This window comes from Microchirus variegatus (genome assembly GCF_963457635.1).
Source record: "Microchirus variegatus genome assembly, chromosome: 3".
Taxonomy (NCBI): Eukaryota; Metazoa; Chordata; class Actinopteri; order Pleuronectiformes; family Soleidae; genus Microchirus; species Microchirus variegatus.
Genome location: NC_139804.1, coordinates 32,425,392 through 32,444,190, shown reverse-complemented (window position 1 = coordinate 32,444,190; position 18,799 = coordinate 32,425,392). Strand labels below are relative to the sequence as shown.

Below are 18,799 nucleotides of genomic sequence, written 5' to 3'. Positions count from 1 at the left end.
CGGGATGAAACCGAGTAGTGTGTGCAGGCCAAGAGGAAGAAATCACGGCTTACTTCCTACATACAATTTGCTTCTCATATCAACCAAGTTAAATAATGAATGGGTTACCAATGGGGTGGCTCTACCTCATCTTGTTTGTGCCAATTTAACTCAAAACGTAATACGCACTACCCTAGCACGCATGTTAAAGTGCTGCATTTTAATGGGTTCTACTTCTTGAAATCTGGTTTTCCATTACTTCATAGTACCTCGTCAACTTGGACGTCATAGCACGGCTGCGAGAAACTGCAGTGACTTTGTGTTGTACGTGACACAAACACACAAACTAGTGACGAGCACAGCAGTCGTTTTCGGTGTAAACTGAATCATTTGAATCAGTTAATTAAAAAGATTAGTTCAGTGCTTCCTGTCTGACAGTCACTGAACTGAAATATGGCTAAACGGGTTGCACGTTTTGGTTCACGATCGCCAGCTTCTGATAGTGCGGTCACTAAAATACACCAGACCCCTCTGTTAAATATTGGAGTATTATATTTCTTCGCTAAAAATTGGAGATTATTGCATGTTTTCAGGATTTCTTTAACCAATCTCATGCATTGGTCGGTTTGATTCCTGTGTCGGACGCCGCGCTCATGACTCTGACCAATCAGGCAGTCTGTTGACGTCAACATGAGCAGACGTTCGCTATTTAAAAAGGTGCATCATGTAATAAATCTAAAGCAACTGGCCATAAAATCCTTCTAATATGTCACAGAGACTCAGGAATAATGTTCATATAACAAACTGAACTCACCAACAACAACAGTACAGACAAAATATTCACATTCGCCTGACCACAAATCATGTTTATGTTTTGAAATCATGTTTTGGCATGTGGCGCCACCTACCGCCGTCTACCCATCATTGCAGTAAGTAGAGTCTCAGCTGCCGAGCAACCACGGGTTGCCAGTTACGTCTGAGCTACAATGGCGGAGAAAATTAAATCTAAAAAACCTTGATATTTTGAATTTGAGTGTAGTAACTTTCTGTTACTTCATACTTCCACATTCATTTGTCCCAAAATGAAGAGATCAGATATTGCAGCAAAGTGGGGGGGGGGGGTGATCATTATTCACACAGTGGGAGGAATGAGAGAGCGTTAATAGATACTCAGCAGCTCATCTTTACCCCATGGCAAGTTGATGCAGCTCCACAAACGTCTCACAGCATCATCACAACTATTAATTTCATGCTCATTTAAAACCACGCCATAAATCAAGTTATCCATTACAATGCTAAATCCATCAGCGACAAACTTTTATTCGGGAAAAAAAATAAATATATAAAACTGTGTCAGTTGGTCAAAGAGTAGGCCACGCAGATGGACTGAAACTAACTATACAGTTAGACGTTATCTATGTTCCAACGCTTCTTGATATGCGGCACAATTCGGGGAGTTACATACTAAATTACTTTTCATTGTTTTAAGATGCAATGGTTCAGGGATTTCTTTCTAATATCAAAAGTATTCCAAGGAAACAACGACAAACCTGTGTACGATTACAAAAAAAAAAGAGAAATCTGAGGGATTCTTCGTGCATTCTTTTGCTAAATGTAAATCTAAACTCTGATATAATCCTAGATATTGCATGCATCACTATGGACAGGCTATTCAGATGGGATTAGTTTTTACATGTAAAGTAATTATTACCAGACCTTCTCAGTGATTTTAGTCCTGTCCGAATGTGTCCTGTCCAGTAATCATTACCGGACAATGTCAGTTAAGTTTACAGCAGTAAACAGGTAGTTTCTCTGCAGATTTCCAAGCATGAAGGCGATTGATGAAGCATTCAGTTTTGAAGTAGGCAGTCGGACAAATCTGTGGCAAACTCATTTCGGCACATGCTGAACAAAAATAAGGTCGATATGCACAGGATTTCTGAAGCCTGGGCCTATAATTATGGCTAATAAAATGCTAGTTCAATTTAATTTGACCGTGTCTAACTGTTGTATAGGCAATTCCATGACCAAACATAGTATTATTTTGTTAAACTCTGAGACGACGAGAAGTCCCGAGATGACAGGATGTGATGTGGCGCTGTGTAAATCAATTTTTTTTATCCCTCCCCAGAGAATTAGCCATTAATATTACAGATGCCCTGTGGTAAAAAATAATGCTTTACAGAGAGAGAGAGATGTGAACCATTGATGCCTCATGACCGGGATGTGAGTGGTGCAAATGCTGTTTCTGAAAACAAACAGTTTTTGAAGTGGCTTATTATGGTGAGGTGGTAAAAGCATCAGCACAAATGTGCCATTAACAAATTAGAATGGGTTAAAAGATGGAAAACAAATTGGACTAATAGTCAGGGTTGTTTTTTTTTATCTATAGCCACACCAAAGTGATTCCTGGTTTGCACAGTGCATAAATATTATTGCTATTACAGAAAATTATACTGTGTAATGGACAGTTATTGAATTATTGTGCAGCCCAATATGAGAATGTCAACAAAATATGAATCATCTTGAAAGGGTCTTGTTGGCTGGGGGTGGATTTGGGGGGAAAACACTAACTTCTGAAGGCATCTGATCCCACATTTTGGGGTCTCTGGGTGTCCAGACACTTCAGATTCAGAGACAAGTGTGGCTGAAAGACACACAAAGGACACCGTCCGTACTCACCTCTCCTCCGTGGCCATCAAACACAGCAAATATCGAGGGGTGACTCTTGTTGACGAGGTCGGTGAGCACCTCGAACCTGTCCTCCATGTGGTCTCGCCGGCCTTGGATGGAGTACACGGCCACGTTGTGGTTCTTGAGCTCCCAGGTCTTGGAGAACTCCGCGTCCAGGACGTCCAGCCCGCCGAACCGCTCGTTCTGCATCATCTCCGCCACTTTCCCCTTCACCATCTTGACCGCGTCCCGGCTGGACTTGACGATGGTCTTCACCTCGTCCGTGTGGAAGAAGTAACTCCACAGAGCCAGGCTGATGCACAGCAGGAACAGGGTCTCCGGTCGGAGCAGAAAATAACGCATGATGCGACCCAACAGAGACAGCAGGGTCATGGTATCTTCTATCATTTATTGATTCAGTCACACGCAGGAAATCACGGCAGGTTGTTTCGTCGTTCGCCCCCAGATTTCAGTCCATCGTCGTCGGGGTGAGTTGTCGTCTGATAGCGGTGACACTGGGAACATTTAACCGGGAAACATAAAGGTTATACTGATTTAACGGGTGACACTTCACTGCATTGCTGTGGGGTTTTTTTGTTGTTGTTTTCCCGTTTACCAGACAAGCAGCAGCCAGGAGGACCAGCAGGAGGTGAGGTGTTTGCGGTCAAACACGGAGCTCCGGCGGCGGCGGCTTCCCTGCAGCCTTCAGCCCAGCGGTGAGTGAGCCACCACGGGCTGACAGTTCACCATTGAATTCGCTCCCAGGACACTGGAAACCTCTGCCGGACTGAAGACGTAGGTTCCCCCGTGTGGAGCTCAAGTTAATGCCGCGTGTGGGCGAAAGCAGAGCCGTGGGCAGAGCCTCCTCCTCCTCCTCCTGAGTCCTGAAAATAGCGGTCTGTGCTGAAACCGTCACATTCCCAGCTGCTAACGCTGCTGCCTCACTGACACACACACACACACACACACACACGCGCGCTACCACTGCTGCTGCTGTACCAGTCAACGGTGATGCTGCGTTCAGGTGCAGCTCGTAACGTTCCTCAAACGTCTCATCGTTCTGAACAATCACATTATTAGACTGCAGGTTCATCAAGTTATGGAACAGAAACTGCCAAGAATACAAAAAATTAAATATTTTTATTTTATTTATTTATTTTTTTAAATACATGTTTTAAATACAATTTTCTTTTCTACTTTATGCTGGTATGTTTTGAGTGGACAGCAAAGTAAGAATTTCATTGTACAGGTAAGCAGGTGTTCTTTACTGTGCATATGACTATAAACACTTTGAATCTGAATTGAATCTTGAATCTGAAGAAGAAGACGAAGGTGGGGGCACAGCGAAGATAGAGATATGCTAGAGATATACACACAAACAAATGACATAGTGACAAAATAAACAAGTTAAAACTATCATGAATTGTTGTTTATATATAAATGTTATTTTTTTTTAATTAAAAAAAAATAAACAACAACAAAGCACCATCTTTTTATGCTACTGGATAATTTTTGACAATTTTGATTCTGATTTATTTATGTAAATTAATATTTATTTCTGTGTCTATGTATATTAAAGGCACAATAAACATGTTTTTTTTTTTTACGTTATCGATCAATACTTCTGCAATAAAATTTCAGCACAATGTACAGCAGGGGTCTCAAACTGGCGGCCCGGGGGCCACATGCGGCCCCCAACTTAATATCATGTTATAATGAAAACATAGCCCACAATCTCACCTTCTATTAAACACAGTGTGTAGCTGAGGCACAACTGCCAGCGAGGTGATAGAATATAATCAAATATAAAGTTTGCTAGCAATGTTTTTTATAACAGTAATAATAAGACTATACAACATTCAATTAAATAATACGCTTGTTAGGGCTCAAGCCACGGAATGGCAGGGGCCGAAACAGCTCCTGGTATGAATTTTAAATACAGTTGTCCACACTATTATTCATGTCATTTAAAATAAATGTCTGTTTTTGATATTAATACATACATTTCACATCACCATGTGATGTGAAATGTATGACAGATGCGCATTGGACCCCAGGTCATTTGAGTTTGAGACCACTGATGTACAGTACATAAAGTAATCTGACAGCATCAGTAGCTGTTGATGCTTCAGGTGAAGTGTCATAATGTTCTGTTGAAAACGAAGCACTGTGTTTACCAGTCACTTCAGACTGCTGCTTAATGAAAGTACAGGCATGTAACTATTGAGGACAAAAACCATCATCATAAATACTCAATACTGAACAGTCACTGTGGGTGAATTACTGTCTCAGTGATGATCTCTGGTTGATACTTTAGATATTTCCGATAGGACGTGAATGCACCCAGAGAATAATAATAATAACGCACTACAGGTGCGCACCAAGATCACAGATTTCAATATCAATAAAACTGATTAAACAACATAGATAAAACATCGCGTAGCGCCGAATTACAATTTAGTTGATATGAATTACATTCGATTTCCTTCGGTAGTATGTTTGGATGACTCATTAGCTCATGAAACACTGACTATATGGATGGCTTTTCTGCCAGAATCTAGATTTGAGACAGTTGCGTTTGTGTTTATTCCAAACTATTCCCAACTCGTGTAACCCAGGATAGAAATACTTGACTAAGAGAGCGTTTGGAACAGGTGGATTAATAAGAACCAGTACTAGCCGTGTTTACAATTCAAACTTTTCTTGCTGTGAAGGAAGACATTTACATAGGATTAAAGCAGTCCAAACTGTTTAGACTGATGTGCAAAACCAAGAAAAACTTTAAATTTGGACTTGCTGCAGATTTACTTAATTTAAATGAATGCCAAACTTAGTATAGAAAATATTGAAATAGTATGTATAATATTCAGGACGGTTATTTTCTGTTATTGCTATTTTTTAATTACAATATAATACAAGTATTGTTTTACATTTTCCATGTTTTTATTAATTTTGATCAGGCACACAAAGACGGTCTCGGGGTCCTTTCTGCCCACGTGACGTCATTGCTCCGGTTCCTCGCTGCCTGCTGGGGAAAACGTGGACACTTCTGCACTTCACTGTCTGTACTTGACAGTTTGCAGTAGATCTATGACCACAATAACTTCTGTAAGTCTTTTTTCAGGGTCGACTTAAACATTTACAGAAACGTGACGCTTTTCGATTGAAATGTTATTCTTGTTACTTGTTGAATTACCCATAAACATAGCACTTTAGCCGCTAATGCTAACTGTCTCCTTCACAATCTGAAGCATCGATGAGCATATCATCTCATTATTTTGATGATGGTAACCTGTGTTACTATTCCCGAGTTTACAGTGAATAACACCGAGGAGGAATATTGTTATTTTTTGCTGTTTTACATTAGATTGTTGGTAGTAAATCAGTGCCTTGCTCGAAACTAAAGTCGGTTATGTTGCTGCTGTTAAACGAGCTTGACAGAGACATTTAAACCTGTGTCACATTTGTGTTTTTCAGAGCAACTGACACACACACTGATCTGTCGAAGAATGGAGTACATGCAAGCTCCTGCCACAAGCAGCCAGGGGAACATGTAAGTGCCACTAACACACTGTTTGTGTGTCGTTAAAGTACTGACATGGTATAACATGCATTTCAAAGGAAGAAAAACAACACATTGCAATTTCTGGTGTGGAAGTTCGGTACTAGATTATCTCTGAGCAGGGCCTACTTTAATGTTGTTCTAATGCAGAACAGCAAACTTTTGGAAGGCTGAGTGTAAACACTCAGAGCAGCTTGTCTGGTATCAATAACCATTCCAGATATCTATAATCACCTTTTCTTTCCATTCTGATGCTCAGTATGATCATCATCAGGTCGTTTTGACCCTGTCTATGTACCCAAATGCATGGAGTTATTTAATTGGCTGATTAGGTCAAAGCTGTTGGAAAGGTATACCTAATAACATGGACCATAAGTGTAAGAGACGTGTTTAAACTGGATCTGGTAGAGTGTTGCCTATAGTTGACGAAAAGAAGAAGAGTCCATCTTTGTTAGTCTCACAAAACATGTTAAGTTTAGGAGTTATATTTTAATTGCACCTTTTAACGCTGTTTCACAAACTGTAACACTTCTTACATCTTCAATCTTCCAAGTGTAATATTGTAATGAAATTGAGGAAATTTGATGAACACTAACTAACTGACTGCTGCTCTGAATTCTGCAGCCTGTGCTGTACCTGTGGCATCCCAATTCCTCCCAATCCGGCCAACATGTGCGTCGCCTGCCTGCGTACGCAGGTCGACATCTCGGAGGGAATTCCTAAGCAAGTCACGGTGCATTTCTGCAAGCAGTGCGAGAGGTGTGTAAATATGATCTCTGGTTGAGACTGTAAATATTAACAGGTACATAATATTTTATCTTTGGTTTTTCTGGTAGTTGGAAGATTTTTTTTTATACATGACTGTACATGTGCAGGTACTTGCAGCCTCCGGCCAGTTGGGTGCAGTGTGCCCTGGAGTCCAGGGAACTCCTGACACTGTGCCTGAAAAAGATCAAGAGCTCCATGAGCAAAGTGAGTGTCATTCTTCCTAAACTTGAGACCACAGCGTGTTTGTGCTAAGTAAAAATATGTTAATGTTTTATGTTAATGTTTAAATAAACATTAACATAAAATCATGTTATCCAGCCTAATTACTTATCAGAAACAAATCAACCATTGATGATCATATTCATCCAGGTTAATGAGAATCACATGTTTTTCTTTATCAATGTTGGTATTATTTTGTACCTCTAATCTTGAACTAACATCTCTAAATGAAATGAACAATTATCTCTCCATATCTACAGTATAGTATATGAGTTGTTGTGAATTGCAATACTGCATCCACCTTTACCTTCTGACTTGTCAGCATGATGAGTGCCATAGTACTTCTCAGTACGTGAACATGGCTCATGCAGCATTATGGATTCAAACGCCTCTCTCCTCACAGGTGCGTCTTATTGACGCTGGCTTCCTGTGGACGGAACCTCACTCCAAAAGGATTAAGCTGAAACTCACCATTCAGAAAGAGGTAAGGAAAAGAGTGGGTGTGGTCAGGGTGAGAGCATGGCATTCAACTGCATTCAAAGTGATTGTTTTTTATCTAAAAAGATATCTGAGCTACTTTTGACGTGTGATCATTGACAAAAAAAAGTACAATGTGTGTTTGAAATTAAGCTTTTTGTTTCAAATAATGTGTGAAAAAATATGATAATCTTGGTGCGTCATGAGAAAATGACATAAAATACGTTCAGATAAACTTGAAACTTGAATGTTTTGTTCGTGGTTGAGTCGTCTGCGTTTGAAGGAGATGAGCGTTGCCAGCAGTTGACATCTCATCTCCCTGAACTTTAACCAGAACCTAAGCCTTGTGTTTCTCTCAGCCAATTCTTTTGTTATTGCTGTTGGAGGATCTCTTAAATACTCCTGTGGGACAAGTGTTTGTAAATGGCTGCGAAATAGAAACGTGACAACTGATGTTTTCATAATAAAAGTCTTTGTTATTGAGTGATGCAGGTGGAACATATGGTATAACAGGGCTGCTGCTTTTGTCTCTTCAGGTGATGAATGGTGCAATCCTGCAGCAGGTGTTTGTGGTCGAGTATGTCATCCAGTCACAGATGTGCGACGACTGCCATCGTGTGGAAGCCAAAGATTTCTGGAAGGCCGTGGTGCAAGTGAGACAGAAGGTAGGTGTCATCTCTCTCTCTTTGTCACCAAAGCTTTGCTTTCGTTATGTGAACCTCTTTTTTTCCTCTCTTTTAACTGGAACTGATCATCAGAACCCTTAAGCTTTGTCGGTTTGCAAACTATTAAGTAGTACCTCATAGTTTGTTAAGTAGTGCATGAAATAAAACTTCATAAAAACACTTGAGTTGTCCTTCTCTGGTCTCCCTTCCAGAGGGGAGCTTATTGAGCTGTAGTGAGTAGTAAAAATCAGGACACATATGGTGTGCATGCATTTTAAAATGTCAAAATTCTTGTTAAACAATTGAACCATTCGTAATGTTCTTTATTTTGGAGAGGAGAGAATAGAACCATAAACGAACTACAAACACATATTTATTATAAAGTTATTTCCTTTCCTCTCAATGCTCCGTCTTGTCCTTTCCCAATCCCAATGTTGTTCTGTGTTCATTCTGTCGTTCTACATTAATGCATGAAGCTGAGCCTTCGAGGTTTTATGTAAAACCGTAGATAGTTTTCGTAGAATACTTAATTTAAGTATAAATCATGCGTAGCTGCTGCACTTCAGACATAATAGACATCGGGGAAACAGATTAAACCTGCCTGAAAGCAGATGTAGTCTTGGAAGTGTGAATTAACAGCATAGTGAAGTCACTTTAGATTTAAGAGTTTAGCTGCAGGGAACTGGACTTTCTTGAGATAAGTTGAAGTTGTTTCACCTCACATATGAACTCCAGAAGTGAAGAAGCCTCGCGGATGAGAAGTGAAATATCTTCAACTTAAAAAAAAAAACATCAGTCCAGTTGCCTATAGCTAAACTCCTGATCACTGAGGACCTCCATCAACATAAAATCACTAATGTCTCTTTTATCAGCAGCTCTTTACCTTCAGGATGAGTTTTGACCAAATTTACTTTCTGACTTTTGTGGAGCAGTTTTCTGAAAGGTGAAAGGTTGGCATTTGGTATGAGCCGAAGCTGTCAATCATGTTTTTACACCAGTAATTAAAAAACAGTTTTTTTTATTGAAGGTGTTCATATGCACCACTGTGTATGTATGTATGTAGTATTGATGCTGGGATTTTCTTTTTCACAGACTGCTCATAAAAAGACCTTCTACTATCTGGAGCAGCTGATCCTCAAACATAAGCTCCACCAGAATGCCCTCAACATCAAAGAAATCAACGGTAGGTCAATGGCATGTTTAATTTTCCTCGCATGATCACACACACACACACACACACACACACACACACACACACACACACACACACACACACACACACACACACACACACACACACGTGCCTTAAAAGGGAGAGGCCTGATTGTTTTTGTACGTTTTACACTGAGAAGTGGGAAAAACTTGTCTCATTCATCACCGGCGTAATTATCGTGTGCTAGAACTGAGCTGAACATAATGATGCGTCCAGTGTTAATTACCTCTCCTCGTACCAGACAGCAAGCCATGCGTGCGTATCACTGGCGCCGATCGCATCATACAGCTGTCCTCGCGTGGGCCTCAGAGGTGCATCTAATCACTGCGCTGTAATCAGAGCAGGCATTCCATTACCAGATTCCAGCAATACACACACATGCTTCATGCCCTGTTTAGACACTTGATGCCACACATACACATGTTGTGAGTTTGAGTGACAGCTGAGCAGAAACTCTCTGTGCTCTTGGACAGGACTGTGAAGTGCAGTCATTTAAATCATCGCCACATCTCGGCAGAGCTTTAAAGAAGACATGTTATACCCTATTTCTCCAAGTTAAACTAGTTCCCTGGTGTCCTAATGAACATGTCTGTGACATGATTTGGTCAAAATACCATAAGCAGTTCTGTCACACTGCCAAAGCAGCCCTGTTCAGAACACTCTGGTTTTGAGTGCCTGTCTCTTTAAATGCAAATGAGATGCAGGAAACTATATTAGCGTCACTGAGGCTCCGGCAGGCAACAGCAGTTAGCATTTGGAAAAGCCATCATTTGTCGACTCTAGCCAGCACATTGCTGTCATATATAACATGTATCCACTGGACACGTAAATCCTCTGAGGCAGGAAGTTTGTGTAGTACTCTGTGCTGCACTGTGGAGCCAAGAATAGAACACCTCGCCGACTTCCGCTCTTCCGGATACTATTGCCCTCGCCTGCACTCTCGCGGTTTTTAGGGACAAAGCGGAGCTCCACGAGACAACAATTCCAGGAATGTCTCATTGTAGCGTAACAATGAGTGCGGAAGTCAACATTGCGTGTTTTATCTCCTGTACTTAGACTGAGGACCACAAAAACATGAGTGAGTCATCTTTTTTCACGCTTCGCCTACTCATAGGGCCTCCAGATTCCCAAATATAAGGATTCAAATGATGAAAAAGTTGATTTTGCATAATATGTCCCCTTTAACGCCTAATAAAGGTGAAAACATATAGCTTCCATTATATTCTCCCATCAGAATTTGCTCCCTTGTGTGTATTGTTTGCATATGAGTGCTGCAGAGGTGATAAGCGCATGTGATGCATTTAAATTGGTGGACGACAGGTTGGGTTTGATGGTGTTATTGTTCTTTCTCAGACGGGATTGATTTCTACTACGGCTCCAAGCAGCACGCTCAGAAGATGGTGGACTTCCTCCAGTGCACCGTGCCGTGCAGGTGAGCAGTGCTTTTGTCTGTTCCTGTAAAAACCAGGTCACGCCATCCACTTTTTTTTCTATGACATGAATTTTGATGATAAGTATTGAAATGGATTTCTGATTGTGATTTGATTTGTAATATTGTTTTAAGTCTAGCCTCAGTTCAATATATCTGAGTAAGATGACGCTGAAATGCATGAGATGCCATTAAATTATAAACTTATGCAAGGATGATGATGTTTTTTTTTCCCCATTATTTCAAAATTGCCATTGAACATTTAATTGCAGCCTTTGCTAATTGCACGTTTTCAAATTGAGGTGGAAATTGAGATATCTGTTCAGGCTATGGTCACATCATTAGTAAAGCAAGCCCCTTAACGGAAGTTCATATAAAAGGCTTATTCTAAGGCTATGAAAACTAGCCCCTAGTTTCTGTCTGACGGGATTAAAAAAAGAGTGAATAAACTAAACTGCCTCTTTTCAAAGGTCAAAGACATCCCAGCGCCTCATCTCTCATGACATCCACTCAAACACGTTCAACTACAAGAGCACCTACTCCATGGAGATCGTTCCTGTCTGCAAGGTAAACATCGCGTGTTTTAGATATTCCTCATTTTAGTTTTTGTTTTCCTGTCAGATGATCGAAATCAGACTTCTCTTTACACCTTAAGTTGTTTTAGAAAGCTGTCAAACTTTGACAGCTTGAACATTTAATGTTCTGTTATCAGCAGCTCAAAACCCTGAGGCTGGCCAAGAACCTTTCATACTGTGTTTGTTGATGACGGAGAGATTTAACATCTTTGCAGATGCGTGTTCAATATTTTCTGGAGGTGCTTGACACTTTGCTTTGTTTTGAATGGCAAGAGTCGCACTGGGTTTATTTTCCTACATGGAAAAACAGCACTTTAAATTGTAGTCGTCAGGTGGTTTGTTCATATTTATTTTTTTTGTCTGATCCTGTGCTGTTTGTTTTTTTTGTTGCCAGGACAATGTCGTTTGTCTCTCGCCACGTTTAGCGCAGAGCTTGGGGAACATGGGTCAAGTCTGTGTGTGCGTGCGCGTCACCAGCACCATCCATCTCATCGATCCAAACACCCTGCAGAGTGAGTAACGCCACTTTTAACACCTCGAACTGAATTCTACAGCAGTTTACGCAGCTGAAATATAGCTGCTGACACGTAGCGTTAGCAAACACCATCTGATAAAATATTTATTGACAGAGCAAGGTAAATGTTGCTTCGCCCCAATAAAGTAGTCCAATAATGTCCAAGGTGATGCCAAAATCCTCCAAAATGAAGATATTGATTTTACTTGTTTGTGCAGTTGGGACTTTAGCCGAAAAAGTATACACTGCTGTTTAAAAGTTTGGGCTCACCTATACAATTTTGTTTTCCATTAAAAGTCAAACTTTTATTAATCAATAGATTTGAAAAATTATTTTAAAACATAGTCAAGACATTGACAAGATTAGAAATAATGATTTTTTTATTCAAAATTCAAACTTTGCTTTGGTCAAAGAACCAGGAAAACTGTTTTCAGCTGTGCTAACATCATTGCACAAGGGTTTTCAAGGGGTTTCTAATCAACAAATGGCCTTCTAACATGATTAGCAAACACAATGTACCATTAGAACACTGGGGAGATGGTTGGAGCTAGAATAGTCGTTTACCACATTAACAATGTATAGAGTGTATTTCTGATTCATGTAATGTTATATTCAAAATAAGGACATTTCTAAGTGACCCCGAACTTTTGAACCATAGTGTATTACTATTGTTATGTACTGTTTTCACTGAGCCATGTATTTTATGGAAACCTGCAGCTATCTATGAGGCAGCAGTGGAATGTACAGAATCATGTAGACACAGGTTATGAGCTCTAATTAATGTTTACAGAACATGTAATCTCAGCCTTTGATGTCAGGAAAATCTGGTTGGAATATTTGTGTTTCTGTTGGCCTCCTGGGATTCGCACAAAGAAAAGAATGCTGTTAAAAAAAAGACGCTAACATCGGGTCAATCAAGACCGGACAGGGGAAGATTGGAAAATCACTGCGTGGTTTGATGGATCTGCTTTTCTGCTGAGCCACACAGAGAACTGTGAATTTGGCTTTGACAATGTGAATTTACAGTCGGCCTGTTTTGTGTCAACAGTTCTGGTCGGTGGTGAACGTGCGATAGTGTGGGGAATGATTAATTGGCTTCACTTTGGACCCTTAAATACCAATCAATCACTGTTTGAACGCCACAGCCGCTGCTTCTCTGAGTGTCACTGTTGTATTTGTAGCCACATTTTTTTTATAATCAATACTTCTGTCACAAAGCAAAAGCCTCGGACTGGTTATAAGAACACGCCAATGAGTTCAGTGATCTTTAGTCTCTGAATCCAGTTCAGCACCTGTGGGATGTGGGTAGATGATGAGGAGACTAATGTGATATAACCAGGTCAACATGTGAGAAGATTTCAAATATCCTCCAAATGTCATTGAATCAGTAGCAACTTGACTTGAATCTCATCCGAGAAGCTTCTTCAGTCGTTCAGTTCTGGACCTCAAGAAGCCTTTTAGATGAGAGGTGAAACGTTTTCAAGAATCTACAAGTTCACGATTCAATCCTTTGGAGAACCCTGCCCTGGACGAATGAGAAGCTACAGTACGAATATCCTGCATTCATGTCGGAAAGACATGTCTGCAAAGGTCTTCAAGAGTCCATATGGTAACTCCTGAAATCACAAAGACATGATGCCGATTTAGAGCTAAAAACAGGCTTTATAGAGTTTTTCATGAAACCCTTTAAACCTTCACTCAGCTGACCTCAGTCTGCTGACCACGTCTGTCTTTGTTGTTTAACAGTCTAACAGATTCCCTCTGCTCCCGGTCACAGCATGAGATGTGCATTTCAAACAAAAATGCAAAATATTTGATCAGATTTTTTTCCAGATATTCAAATATATAATTCAATCAGAGGGGAAATTCTCCACTCCAAGAAAACAAACGCTAACTAAGTCCAGAACACGACAGATGGAGAAAGTAATTCAGAGTGAATAGGAGCAGCTAATGAGATGCTTTCAATGACCCTGGTAAATTTCATCACTTCTGCAAAACGGTAACTGATGGAACATTTTTCATTGTTTTATCTTTTAAATATAATTTTGAATAGTTGCATTAACTGATTGCCTTTGAAAAATTATGTCAATTCCTAGAAAACACATTTCACACACACAAAAAAACACTTTCCTATTATTATTCAGTGTGCATGATGTCATAGCCAAGTCGGCTAATTCAGAGGGCTTTTCTAATCAATGTAAATGTGGTGACAATTAGAGTTGATGTTTCCTCTCGCTCTGCCGTAATCACTCATGGTGCGAGAGGCTCAGACGATTCCTCGGCAGAACGCTGACATTTTAGAAGCAGCACACACACACACACACGTTTCTAATTACACTTCAAAGAGCAGGCTATTTTCGTAGCAGAAAGTTTCTGAGCTGGCTGGACAGCAGATACAAGCCTGCAGGCAGAACTCTGTGCAGCACATTGAGGCTGCAGCAGAATTAACTCTAGGATTAAGGGGAAGAAAAAAAAACACCCTGCTGTTTGTTTGTGTTGATTTTAATTGGCATTTCATCAAAACTCGTCTTTCCTGTCCGGTTTGAATTTTTCCAAAATTAAAATGCACTGGCAGGCAAACTGTACTTTTATCACTTCTGGTTCCATGTAGCTCTTTCAAAGAAGTTTTGTCCTTACTGTCCTTATGACTGCTCTGAAACATTACTCATAAATACGTGAATATTGTCTCGCTCCCTAGTTGCTGAGGTCGATGGGAACACGTACTGGCGCAACCCCTTCAACGGCCTCTGTAACCCACGGCAACTGGAGGAGTTCATTGTCATGGACACTGACATCATAAGGGATCAGAAGCTGGGAGCCGGAGCAGGCTTGAGGTCCAATAAGGTGAGCAGAACGGAATTATCCTCTTGGAAGCAGAATTCTTTGCCATTTGTTACACGACCACTGATACCAAACCAGTATTATTATTATCGTGATAATGGAAGTGAACGTTGGAAAATCTTTTTAATTCGAGGTTTTAAACTCGTTATTGGCAGAAAAATAACACGTACACTACCGTTCAAAAGTTTGGGGTCACTTAGAAATGCCCTCATTTTTGAAGTAAATGCACTTTTTTCCATGAATATAACATTAAATGAATCAGAAATCCACTCTATACATTGTTAATGTGGTAAACGACTATTCTAGCTGCAAACGTCTTGTTCTTAATGGAATATGTACATAGGTGTATAGAGGCCCATTTCCAGCAACATCTCTCCAGTGTTCTAATGGTACATTGTTTGCTAATTGAAAACCCTTGTGCAATGATGTTAGCACAGCTGAAAACGTGCAAACGGGCAAAATTATTATTTGGAATAAAAATCATTATTTCTAATCTTGTCAATGTCTTGACTATATTTTCTATTAAAGGTGCATTATGTAATAAATCTAAAGCAACTGGCCATAAAATCCTCCTAATATGTCACAGAGACTCAGGAATAATGTTCATATAACAAACTGAACTCACCAACAACAACAGTACAGACAAAATATTTGCATTAAAAAAAATATTTTGCGGACCGCAAATCATGTTTTGGCATGTGGCGCCACCTACCGCCGTCTACCACTCATTGCAGTCAGTAGAGTCTCAGCTGCCGAGCAACCACGTGTTGCCAGTTACGTCAAAAAACGAAACCTAAAAGACCTCGGTATTTTGAATTTGAATGTAGTAACCGTTTTTGGCCACATTCTTACATATGGCACCTTTAAAGTTGCAACTCTTTTGATGAATAAAAGTGTGACTTTTAATGGTAAAACACACAAAAAATTGTATGGGTGACCCCAAACTTTTGAACAGTAGTGTATTTTACAAATTTGACAAATAAAACCAGCCACTTTATTAGGTACGCCTGTTCAACTGCTTGTTAATGCGACCTGGTGAAGTTCAGCCTGAGCATAAGAACGTGAAGGAAAGATGATTGTAGTGACTTGAATCTGGTCGGAGTATGTCAGAAACTGATGAGCTACTGGGATTTTCAGGCTTGACCATGATATCTTGAGTTTACAGAGAATGGTCCAAGAAAGATAAAAAAAAAAAAAGAAGAAAATAGTCAAGTGAGGGTTGGTTCTGTGGATGGAAAAATGCCTTGTTTATGCCAGAAGTCAGAGGAGAAAAACTAGACTGGTTTAACATCATAGAAACGCAACAGTAACTCAAACAACCACTGGTTATAACCCAAGATATGAAGAGCTACAGCTAATCTAGTGGCCGCTCGGTGTATTTTGAGACTTGATGTGTTCACTGTTCTGTTCTGGAGTGTTGTGTTTTGAAATATGTGTGTGTGTGTGTGTTTTCAGCACACTCTGGCTGAGGTGTGGGTTCAGAAAACATCCGAGCTGGACACCAGTCAGCAGTATCACTGCCGCACGTTCCTGGGCCACCTGCTCAACATCGGAGACCTGGTGTTGGGGTGAGTTTGAGGGGATGAGCGCGACGATTGTCAGGTTGCTAGTTAAAATAAAGACCTTCCGAGTAAAGTTTTGAACTTCTCACCTCACAGGTATGACTTTGCCAATTCCAACATCAACGATGAGAGTCTGAATAAGATGAACCCTCACCATGTTCCTGACGTGGTAAGACCGACGACCTGTTTAACACTGACCTCTAGTGGCAGCATCAAGTATTGATGTTTTAATTAAAATATGGACTGTTAAAAAAGGTGCTGATCAAGAAGAGCTACGACCGCAGCAGGAGGGTGAGGCGCAGGAACTGGAAGCTGCACGAGATGTCCAGAGACCGAGAGGGCAAGGACACCGACGATGAGAGGTACGATAGTCTAATAGTTTAAACTTCCTGAGCAATACTTGTCTCTCATGATTGGTTTACTTTAAAGGGATAAAGCATCATGATACTCTCAATATTATTAACCTCAAGAAATGATCTTTTAAGGCATTTTTCCAAAAATGGTGGATAAATTGACCTCTGCCAAGGAGGTGTATGTCTTTGCTGCAGTTTTTGTCTGTCTGTCTGTTAGCAACATAACTTGAAAAGTCGTAGGGTTAGGGTTAACCGATTTGTATGAAATTTACAGGAAATGTCCGCAATGGGACCAGGAACATGTGATTACATTTTGGGCGTGATCCGTAGACGCTATCACTATTTTTATCGCAATTTTGTGGGGGGCTGAGCTGCCTTGGCGGAGGTCTGCACTCTCTGAGTGCTTTTTTAGTTTTCTTAAACACAACTGTAGTATTTTCAGAAGTGAGTTAACATGAATCTACAATAGCTTTGTTTATTCTTATGAAGGAACATTATGTGTGTTTATTATGTTATAATTAGTTGTAGGGACATCGGTAATTGTTAGATATTAAAGGCGCCATATGTAAGAATGTGGCCAAAAACGGTTACTACACTCAAATTATAAATGCCAAGGTCTGTAGCTCAGACGTAACTGGCAACCCGTGGTTGCTCGGCAGCTGATACTTTACTGACTGCAATGATTGGTAGGTGGCGCCACATGCCAAAACATGATTTGCGGTCCGCAAAATATTTTTTTTAATGCAAATATTTTGTCTGTACTGTTGTTGTTGGTGAGTTCAGTTTGTTATATGAACATTATTCCTGAGTCTCTGTGACCATTTCACCTTTAAGTGAAACAATAAAGTAGACTATTGTTTAAAGTGCTAAGACGGTCTTGGATCGAGCTGCATGGAAACACGTATACGTATAAAACAATGTGTCTAGTGTTTTCATTGCAGTTATTTGTCTGTAGCACAGACAATAATGGAGAATACACGGAGTATCTGACTAAATGGCTGTTATTCATCATGCCACATGCTCGTGCGGCTTTTCTGTCTCCAGACAATACCAAGACTTCCTGGAAGACCTGGAGGAGGACGAGGCTCTGCGGAAGAATGTCAACATCTACAGAGGTGAGTGGCTGCAGACGTTTTCTCCTCAGCAGCTGTTTCTCCCCCCCCGAGGTTTCAGCCTTGATTTATTTGTGTTTGCGTGTTGTCGAGCTCAGCGCCAATTTACCATCGCCTTCTGCTTCAGCTGCTGATGGAAACATGTGGTGTACGGTTAACTGTGGATGATTTATTGGCTAGTTAATGAAGAGTTTGATGTTTTTTTGTTTTTTTTATTTCAGATGCGTCAAAGATCGCGGTGGAGAGCGACACTGATGATGACGGAGCACCTTGTGTCTCCCTGATGGAGATGCTGGAGGAGCTTAGTCTGTCCGACGCCACGGGAGAAGAGGGCGCGGACATGATGACGGAGTGACAAGGCGACCTCCTGCCTCCGTGTGGCACCTGACGGGCTGATCTGTCCAAACACAGGTCCACTGATGACACAATGATACAGTTATCCAACAGATTAAGCAGTGTTTTAACCATTTAGAGAAAGATCCACAGCTCATCAGAGCTAAAAAAAAAAAATCTTTCATTTACCGGAACTGTAAACTAAAGATTTTCAGCTATTTCTAATAATGTCATACACTTCATCATGATGTAGAAATGCAGTGCTTATAGGTCACTATATCAAAAAATAAATATATCCTTATGCTCAGTTTTCAGAGATATTTTATGCTTGGGGATTTTTTTTTTTAAAGACATTGAATGAATGAATGAATGAATGAATGAATGAATGAGTGGATGTTTAAGTATGAAGTATGATGACAAACGAGAAACTACATAGAAAAAAAATGCATTATTAATAACTTTAGGATAAATTATAATGGCAATAAAAACAATAGAAGAAAGAAGAAAAAAAACAGTTTTATCAA

At 40.2% G+C, this 18,799-nt stretch overlaps 2 protein-coding genes across 2 annotated transcripts in view; one reads left to right on the top strand and one right to left on the bottom strand.

Moving 5' to 3' along the window:
- ppm1lb (protein phosphatase, Mg2+/Mn2+ dependent, 1Lb) overlaps positions 1 to 3,560 on the bottom strand; it is a 56,411-nt gene extending 52,851 nt beyond the window's left edge. The window contains exon 1 of the mRNA XM_083886705.1: positions 2,662 to 3,560. Coding sequence (XP_083742831.1) covers positions 2,662 to 3,060 — 399 coding nt within the window. The 5' untranslated portion in view covers positions 3,061 to 3,560. The remainder of the gene's footprint in view (positions 1 to 2,661) is intronic.
- A 2,111-nt stretch (positions 3,561 to 5,671) lies between these two features.
- Positions 5,672 to 18,573, top strand: nmd3 (NMD3 ribosome export adaptor). Its single transcript, XM_083887294.1, has 16 exons — positions 5,672 to 5,760; positions 6,130 to 6,205; positions 6,839 to 6,973; positions 7,090 to 7,186; positions 7,605 to 7,685; positions 8,215 to 8,343; positions 9,436 to 9,526; positions 10,910 to 10,988; positions 11,456 to 11,552; positions 11,955 to 12,072; positions 14,773 to 14,918; positions 16,371 to 16,483; positions 16,574 to 16,646; positions 16,733 to 16,839; positions 17,875 to 17,945; positions 18,164 to 18,573. Exons 2-16 carry the CDS (start codon positions 6,162 to 6,164, stop codon positions 18,295 to 18,297), a joined length of 1,515 nt encoding a protein of 504 aa, XP_083743420.1. The 5' UTR covers positions 5,672 to 5,760; positions 6,130 to 6,161; the 3' UTR covers positions 18,298 to 18,573.
- The last annotated feature ends 226 nt before the right edge of the window (positions 18,574 to 18,799 follow it).

Excerpts from the sequence above, each read along its gene's own strand:
- nmd3 (XM_083887294.1), top strand. The coding sequence starts at position 6,162 with ATGGAGTACATGCAAGCTCCTGCCACAAGCAGCCAGGGGAACAT. Across the intron at positions 10,989-11,455 it reads CAGTGCACCGTGCCGTGCAG|GTCAAAGACATCCCAGCGCC; the intron begins GTGAGCAGTGCT and ends CTCTTTTCAAAG. Across the intron at positions 11,553-11,954 it reads AGATCGTTCCTGTCTGCAAG|GACAATGTCGTTTGTCTCTC; the intron begins GTAAACATCGCG and ends TTTTGTTGCCAG.